The sequence below is a fragment of the Thalassophryne amazonica genome, chromosome 10 (genome assembly GCF_902500255.1).
Source record: "Thalassophryne amazonica chromosome 10, fThaAma1.1, whole genome shotgun sequence".
Lineage (NCBI taxonomy): Eukaryota > Metazoa > Chordata > Actinopteri > Batrachoidiformes > Batrachoididae > Thalassophryne > Thalassophryne amazonica.
In genome coordinates, this window is record NC_047112.1 from 59641669 (window position 1) to 59651063 (window position 9395).

The 9395-nt window shown below is 41.7% G+C and overlaps 1 protein-coding gene across 1 annotated transcript in view; it reads left to right on the plus strand.

The window, feature by feature from the left end:
* zgc:172302 (phospholipid-transporting ATPase ABCA1) overlaps positions 1-7893 on the plus strand; it is a 115092-nt gene extending 107199 nt beyond the window's left edge. Inside the window, exons 47-49 of the mRNA XM_034180067.1 lie at positions 457-549; positions 4379-4628; positions 6551-7893. Of these exons, the coding sequence (XP_034035958.1) occupies positions 457-549; positions 4379-4628; positions 6551-7051 (844 nt within the window). The 3' untranslated portion in view covers positions 7052-7893. The remainder of the gene's footprint in view (positions 1-456; positions 550-4378; positions 4629-6550) is intronic.
* The last annotated feature ends 1502 nt before the right edge of the window (positions 7894-9395 follow it).

The following is a 9395-nucleotide window of genomic DNA, read 5'->3' on the forward strand; positions in this document are numbered from 1 at the left end:
ACCCCGATGTGAGGGTGCTGCCATACAAGGCGCTCACTACACACTGGGAGAAACAGGGGATTAAAGACCTTGCTCAGGGGCCTTTAGTGATTTCCCAGTCAGGCTGGGATTTGAACTGAGGATCTTCTGGTATCAAGCCCAAGGCCTTAACCACTAGACCATCACCTCACCCATAATTGGGTTCAAAATGCACATACACCTTACTTCCCTGCACATATAGTGGCCATTCACCTGCAAAGGTGCATGGCATGACAATATATTTTGACATGTACACTGGCAGTTCTGTGATCATTTTTGAATAATTTGTGTATTTGTTTTGTGGATTCTGACAGCATGGTCGGGCATACTCCTAAAAATGTGCACTTGAAAGCCCTTTCTAACTGCATCCACTGTCTAACTTGGGTGTTTCCAAAGTGTAAATACTGAAGGTCTTTTTTGTCTTGTCTTTGTGATCAGTATGGAGGAATGTGAGGCACTCTGTACCAGAATGGCCATCATGGTCAATGGCCGGTTCCAGTGTCTTGGATCTGTACAGCACCTGAAGAACAGGTAACCACACTGTTACAAGGTTATTTGCATATACATCATGCATCTAAGATTGAGTATTCTTTACAACAAGCCCTGTAGGTGGCACATACAACCCCTGGCAAAAATTATGGAATCACCGGCCTCGGATGATGTTTATTCAGTTGTTTAATTTTGTAGAAAAAAAGCAGATCACAGACATGACACAAAACTAAAGTCATTTCAAATGGCAACTTTCTGGCTTTAAGAAACACTATAAGAAATCAAGAAAAAAAGATTGTGACAGTCAGTAACGGTTACTTTTTTAGACCAAGCAGAGGAAAAAAATATGGAATCACTCAATTCTGAGGAATAAATTATGGAATCACCCTGTAAATTTTCATCCCCCAAACTAACACCTGCATCAAATCAGATCTGCTCGTTGACATTGACCCTATGCCATGACATTGACCCTATGTGTCTTTTTGCAAGGAATGTTTTCACAGTTTTTGCTCTATGGCAAGATGCATTATCATCTTGAAAAATGATTTCATCATCCCCAAACATCCTTTCAATTGTCCAAAATATCAACGTAAACTTGTGCATTTATTGATGATGTAATGACAGCCATCTCCCCAGTGCCTTTACCTGACATGCAGCCCCATATCATCAATGACTGTGGAAATTTACATGTTCTCTTCAGGCAGTCTTCTTTATAAATCTCATTGGAACGGCACCAAACAAAAGTTCCAGCATCATCACCTTGCCCAATGCAGATTTGAGATTCATCACTGAATATGACTTTCATCCAGTCATCCACAGTCCACGATTGCTTTTCCTTAGCCCATTGTAACCTTGTTTTTTTTTCTGTTTAGGTGTTAATAATGGCTTTTGTTTAGCTTTTCTGTATGTAAATCCCATTTCCTTTAGGCGGTTTCTTACAGTTCGGTCACAGACGTTGACTCCAGTTTCCTCCCATTCGTTCCTCATTTGTTTTGTTGTGCATTTTTCGATTTTTGAGACATATTGCTTTAAGTTTTCTGTCTTGACGCTTTGATGTCTTCCTTGGTCTACCAGTATGTTTGCCTTTAACAACCTTCCCATGTTGTTTGTATTTGGTCCCGAGTTTAGACACAGCTGACTGTGAACAACCAACATCTTTTGCAACATTGTGTGATGATTTACCCTCTTTTAAGAGTTTGATAATCCTCTCCTTTGTTTCAATTGACATCTCTCGTGTTGGAGCCATGATTCACGTCAGTCCACTTGGTGCAACAGCTCTCCAAGGTGTGTTCACTCCTTTTTAGATGCAGACTAACGAGCAGATCTGATATGATGCAGGTGTTAGTTTTGGGGATGAAAATTTACAGGGTGATTCCATAATTTTTTCCTCAGAATTGAGTGATTCCATATTTTTTTCCTCTGCTTGGTCTAAAAAAGTAACCGTTACTGACTGCCACAATCTTTTTTTCTTGATTTCTTATAGTGTTTCTTAAAGCCAGAAAGTTGCCATTTGAAATGACTTTATGTGTCGACGCGGGTTGAGGAGCGGACCTGCGTCAGACGGAACCCAGCGCTACAAATAACCAGAAAAGCGGTTCCAAAAACAATATATTTAATTCACCCACTAGTGCATAAAAAGTGTAAAAAACAGAAATAGCGTCCTTCTGGTGGCGTGAAGGCTGGCACGCTCTCCAGCGCCCAAAAGGATCGAAGCCCGGCGCTCCTGGACCCACTACCACCGCCAAACACCCCCCAGGTGGACACGACAAACTGACTCTCTGCGAAGCATAGAAGAGGTGAGGTAAGTTAGCAGTTACAACTAATATCCTTCAAAAGACACACACTATCAGCAACACATACAGGTCTGTATTTTAAGCTTTATGCAAATAAGCAGCTTCTCACAACAGGTGGAGGACCACTTGTCCGCATGCCACAGCAGTGAGAAGCGAGCTGCACAATCCTCATCACAATTCAAGTTTACTGCGTAACAAAATACCAAGTTACTATCAACAATTAGTCAAACACTTAATCACCTTTGATGTGTGCTGACAGCATGTGTCCCTCACCCTTCCTTGCTTCACGGGCTCGATGTGTCAAACCCAGGCGCGGTCCTCAGCGTCTCACAAACGAACATCACAAGGTCGAGTTCCCGGCAGTTCTGCTTGAATCACACATGACTTAAATGTAGAACGCCATCCAATTATCTGCTTCAGCTGAAAGTCTTTAAGGTTGCATGAGAGCACCATTCACAGGTGCTGCACATGATGTTGATGAGGGTGAAGGATTCTTCAGCCAGCACCTTCTCCACAGACAAATCAGTTCTCATGCCACCTGGAGAGCAAAGAAAAGAAAAGAACACCAAAATATCCAGCCACACCCCCCAACACACAACAGACTTTAGTTTTGTGTCATGTCTGTGATCTGCTTTTTTTCTACAAAATTAAACAACTGAATGAACATCCTCCGAGGCCGGTGATTCCATAATTTTTGCCAGGGGTTGTAGATCTCAAGGACATTGCATAAGCAAAACAAAGTTGCATTTTGGATTTATCTGGCGCACCACGGTTCACCAAGTTATCTTCATTATGTGCCCTTTTAATTTGGAAAATGATAACATGTATTGTTTTATGATATTTTTTTATTTTAACACATTGGATGGATGGACTCATTTATCTGTTTGTTCACTCACTGCATTTTACAGGGTGTATGTTGAGGCTTTTTCCAAACCTAGGCATCAGTGACATGGCATCATTTTGAAAAAAGGTCTTTTTAACACAATATTAGATGCTGTAATTAGCATACAGGATTAGTAACAAACACACCATCCTACAAGTTAATGAAATAAATACAGGAGTATGTTTTAAAGTAGAGAATTTTCAGTTTTGCATTCAAAATTAAAATTCATATGTGGTTAAATGAATAAAAGAAAATCAGAAAGAAGGCAACAAAGTGAGTGATGATCCCCAACAGCACCACTGGATTCCTCCCAAATCGGTTACTCTTGTTCAACATCCCAAACACGCCCCCTCCTAAGATCTCGCCTATGCCGATACATAGGCATAGGATGTGCACCGTAGACTGGCTGTTGTTACAGTGAGTGGCTTCTAAAGCTGGTGCAGATGCAGCTGCTTCTAACAAGACCAGTGTAGTTGTTATCACAGTCAATTTAAATGATACTGAAGCATCTTTTAAGTTTTCTTTTTACCCAAGGTCAAATGGCCGTTAAATAACTCATCGAAAGCTACATGCAGTAAGGTGTTGATATGAAAATTGTGTTGTATTTGTTACAAAGCTTTCTATCTGTATAACATTTTTTGCCACTATGTGGTGCCTGTGTGCTTAGTTTCCCATTTATTTCACTAAATTCTGATTAATTCAGTCTGTTTTAATATTGAGCTTACTTTTGGATAATACTTATCATGATGTCTACATTGAGCGGTCATTCAGTCAAGCAGATTTTTGTAATTTTTAAGAGCTGGTTGCATTTTGTCCCCGATCATGTCTCTTTTTGTCATCTCACTTCCTGTTTTGCACCCCTATAAGTGCTTGTCTGCAAGCTGCGTTTTTTATCTCCTTGCAAGGTTTGAAAGTGTTCTCTGCAATTCTTAGCGATTGGATGAAGAAATATCAAGCTACACATCTCTCTCTTAGCTCACAAGCAGACAGTGTTGGTGTTTTATCTTAGCTCACAAGCAGACAGTGTTGGTGTTTTATCTTAGCTCACAAGCAGACAGTGTTGGTGTTTTATATTTGCATGATCATTAAATATCTGTGAGAAAAGGAACCTGTTCCTTCACACTGTGCCTAAGGGCCACATATAAGTATGAAATCTTGATTATTACCCACCTCACCACCATTTCTAATTTTTCAGGTTTGGTGACGGCTACACTATCATTCTTCGTTTGTCAGACAATAAATCCAGCCTGGATTCATCTTCCGTCAACACCTACATCAAGGACTCGTTCCCCGCCATCGAGTTGAAAGAACGGCACCAGAATGTGCTGCAGTACCAGCTGTCCTCACATGCCTGCTGTTTGGCTCATGTGTTTGATGTGCTGGCCAACAATTATGAGGAGCTGGGCATAATTGACTTCTCTGTTTCACAGACCACCTTGGACCAGGTGAGGACACTGAAGCAGTGGATTGCAAACCGTTCCTCAGAAAAATCATGTGTGACAGTTCTGATCTTGGCCCTTCTGTGGATGAAACGTGATCTCCTTTTTAGCAAGTTGCAGAATTGCTCCCGGAGTCCTGGATACAGCATGAATTTGTGAGGTTTTCGTGTCTAATTTGTGTCACTATAACAAATATTTTTGGATTCACAAATTCCTAAAACATACACTCAACAAAAATATAAACGCAACACGTTTGGTTTTGCTCCCATTTTGTATGAGATGAACTCAAAGATCTAAAACTTTCCACATACACAATATCACCATTTCCCTCAAATATTGTTCACAAACCAGTCTAAATCTGTGATAGTGAGCACTTCTCCTTTGCTGAGATAATCCATCCCACCTCACAGGTGTGCCATATCAAGATGCTGATTAGACACCATGATTAGTGCACAGGTGTGCCTTAGACTGTCCACAATAAAAGGCCACTCTGAAAGGTGCCGTTTTATCACACAGCACAATGCCACAGATGTCGCAAGATTTGAGGGAGCGTGCAGTTGGTATGCTGACAGCAGGAATGTCAACCAGAGCTGTTGCTCATGTATTGAATGTTCATTTCTCTACCATAAGCCGTCTCCAAAGGCGTTTCAGAGAAACCGTCTCAGGGAAGCTCATCTGCATGCTCGTCGTCCTCATCGGGGTCTTGACCTGACTCCAGTTCGTCGTGATAACCGACTTGAGTGGGCAAATGCTCACATTTGCTGGTGTTTGGCACGTTGGAGAGGTGTTCTCTTCACGGATGAATCCTGGTTCACACTGTCCAGGGCAGATGGCAGACAGCATGTGTGTCGTCATGTGGGTGAGCGGTTTTTTGATATCAATGTTGTGGATCGAGTGGCCCATGGTGGCGGTGGGGTTATGGTATGGGCAGGTGTCTGTTATGGATGAAGAACACAGGTGCATTTTATTGATGGCATTTTGAATACACAGAGATACCGTGACGAGATCCTGAGGCCCATTGTTGTGCCACACATCCAAGAACATCACCTCATGTTTCAGCAGGATAATGCACGGCCCCATGTTGCAAGGATCTGTACACAATTCTTGGAAGCTGAAAATGTCGCAGTTCTTGCATGGCCGGCATACTCACCGGACATGTCACCCATTGAGCATGTTTGGGATGCTCTGGACCGGCATATATGACAGCGTGTACCAGTTCCTGCCAATATCCAGCAACTTTGCACAGCCATTGAAGAGGAGTGGACCAACATTCCGCAGGCCACAATTGACAACCTGATCAACTCTATGCGAAGGAGATGTGTTGCACTGCATGAGGCAAATGGTGGTCACACCAGATACTGACTGGTATCCCCCCCCCCCCCCCCCCCCAATAAAACAAAACTGCACCTTTCAGAATGGCCTTTTATTGTGGACAGTCTAAGGCACACCTGTGCACTAATCATGGTGTCTAATCAGCATCTTGATATGGCACACCTGTGAAGTGGGATGGATTATCTCAGCAAAGGAGAAGTGCTCACTATCACAGATTTAGACTGGTTTGTTAACAATATTTGAGGGAAATGGTGATATTGTGTATGTGGAAAAAGTTTTAGATCTTTGAGTTCATCTCATACAAAATGGGAGCAAAACCAAAAGTGTTGCATTTATATTTTTGTTGAGTGTATATATAACAAGGGGATTAGAAATAGTGTAGAAAACTGAATTTAGCAGATGTGCTGTCCAACAGTCAGTCCGATGCTCTTGGAGCATGCTGTGGTGCCATGCAACACAGCATTCATCACAGAAACATGAACTATCATGTTTCAAAATTAGGTTTACAAACGACAGGGATGAGTGGTTACACATCTTTTCTGAGGTACAGTTAATGTAAATGACTGTGATACTAGAGTCATTTTATTTTCTTACAGGTCTTTGTCAACTTTGCCAAGGAGCAGACTGATGATGATAACCTTACAGATGTAGTCATTAACAACGGGAGCATACGAACCAATCGGGCTGTCACGCCCAACCGGATTAACCCTCCCACTCTCCAATCACAGCCGCCAATCAAACTTCGTCAGCCAAACAAGGCTGCAACATCCAGCAATAAATCATCTAACAGTAAACTTCAAGAGACAAAATCAAAAAATGTAAAAACCAAAAAGGTTAAATCAGGTGATAGACAATCTAAAGGGGCCAATCCAAGAGGAGAAAAGTCTGAAAGTATTGCATTGACAAAAATGCCACCGTTGGAGGAGAAGCTCCAGGAGAAGACTGAGAGAAGCAATAGGAGCAGCAGTGGGTCAAACAGTAGTAATGGTTGTATTCAAGGAGAATCCAGCAACTTCATAGTTAAAGCATCCAAAGACAGAGTGGAGAAGAAAGATCCTGCTGCACTTTTTATAGTCAGCAGCAACAAGAAGGACTGAGTGCTTTAAGGCAGACTGGTATAACATCTCAGACATTTTGTCAGTTTGAAGAGAAAAAAGGAAGTCTGGAGAGATCACTCTGCCAGGACGGATTATAAATGGACTGAGGCATCCTTATTGTTTCAGGCTACACAAATAAACTCATGTTCAACTGAATGTTGGACAATGTTGCCAGTGACCTCACTATGCAGAGGACAACCTCTAGCTGGACTCTATCATTATCAAGTAGACAGCATCATGAATAATGTAAGCAAATCTAAATCGAATTGGAAAATGTAAGGTCCAGCTCCCATTTTAAAGAATGAGGACATGGTATTGCTTCCAAATAATTATTTGTGCCTTTTTCATCTTTCAGAGGTCTAAAGCTTTATGTTTTTAACTCTGTTGCACTGTTGGACGTGTAATTGGCTATTTATTACGAGAGAATGACTCGTTTCAGTGTAATGAGAGAACATGGTGTTCCTCAGGGCTCCATTATCAGACCTTTCCTAATCTCAGTTTCTTTTATGTAGAAAGCACTTTAAAAAACAAAATGCTGCACACATTCAAACAGTAGCTATACATTGTTACATGTAACAATTAAAATTTATTTTTGTATATCAGCGAGCATTTGAATAGATTCTAATTACTTTGACAATACTATTTCAGTATTGGGGAAGAAACAGTTTCTGGTTTCTAATGATTTGGATTACAACATTGTGGTGTTCCTTGTGATTGCTTCAACCTCTGAGTGTTAATTGTGCAACCCAGACGGAACCCATTCAAAGAACAAATTTTAAAATACCATATTACAGTTGGTAAGACAGGGTCCTACTTAGTACACTGTACCTGTCATGTGAAAAGATATGAGTTCGATGATAGTTATTATTGAATTTCTCTTAGGGGAGGTGATGGTCTAGTGGTTAAGCTGTTGGGCTTGAGTCCAGAAGATCATGGGCTCAAATCCCCGCCTGACTGGAAAATCACTAAGGGCCCTTGGGCAAGGCCTTTAATCCCCTATTGCTCCTGGTGTGTAGTGAGCACCTTGTATGGCAGCACCCTGACATCGGGGTGAATGTGAGGCATGATTGTAAAGCGCTTTGAGCGTCTGATGCAGATGGAAAAGCGCTATATAAATGCAGTCCATTTACCATTCTCTTATGAGGGGTTTTATTAGGGATATTGTTTTGCAAATGAAGGACAGCATTTAGTGTATCCTAAGATTGAAACTACAGTGTGTAGGGTTTAGGGGCACTTATTAGCATAACTAGAATATAGCATTCATAACTGTCTGTTCATTTGTGTATAATTATGTGTAACTATGAGTCAGTGTGTTTTCATAAGCTTAGAATGAGCCCTTCTTATCTATGTGGGAGAAAACGGATGTGCTTACTCTGCCTTTCACATTTTACAGCGTGGCTGGAAGACTCAAGAAAAATGAAATCAGTGGTTGTTCGCCTGTACACTGTCTACTGGTTACTAGTGCAGACTAAGAAGTTTGAGAACCCTCATTTTTGTGAAATGGTGGGGGGGGGGTCATATACAGTGGGGAAAATAAGTATTTGATCCCCTGTCAGTTTTGCAGGTTTTCCCACCTCCAAAGAATGGAGAGGTCTGTAATTTTTATCGTAGGTACACGTCAACTGTGAGAGACAGAATAAAAAAAAAATCCAGAAGATCACATTGTATGATTTTTTAAATAATTAATTTGCATTTTATTGCATAAAATAAGTATTTGACCCCCTAGAAAAACAGAGCTTAACAATTGGTACAGAAACATTTGTCTGCCATTACAAAGGTCAAACGTTTCCTGTAGTTCTTGACCACGTTTTCACACACTGCAACAGGGATTTTGGTCCACTCCTCCATACGGATCTTCTCCAAATCTTTCAGGTTTGGAGTTTCAGCTCCCTCCAAAGATTCTCTATTGAGTTCAGGTCTGGAGACTGGCCAGGCCACTCCAGGACCTTGAAGTGCTTCTTATGGAGCCCCTCCTTAGTTGCCCTGGCTGTGTGTTTGGGGTCATTGTCATGCTGGAAGACCCAGCCATGACCCATCTTCAATGCTCTTACTGAGGGAAGGAGGTTGTTTGCCAAAATCTCGCAATGCATGACCCCATCCATCCTCCCTTCAGTACGGTGCAGTCGTCATGTCCCCTTTGCAGAAGAGCACCCCCGGAGTATGATGTTTCCACCCCCATGCTTCATGGTTGGGATGGTTTTCTTGGGGTTGTTCTCATCCTCTAAACTAAGTGGAGTTAATTCCAAAAAGCTCTATTTTGGTCTCATCTGACCACATGACCTTCTCCCATGCCTCCTCTGGATCATCCAGATGGTCACTGGTGAACTTCAAACGGGCCTGGACA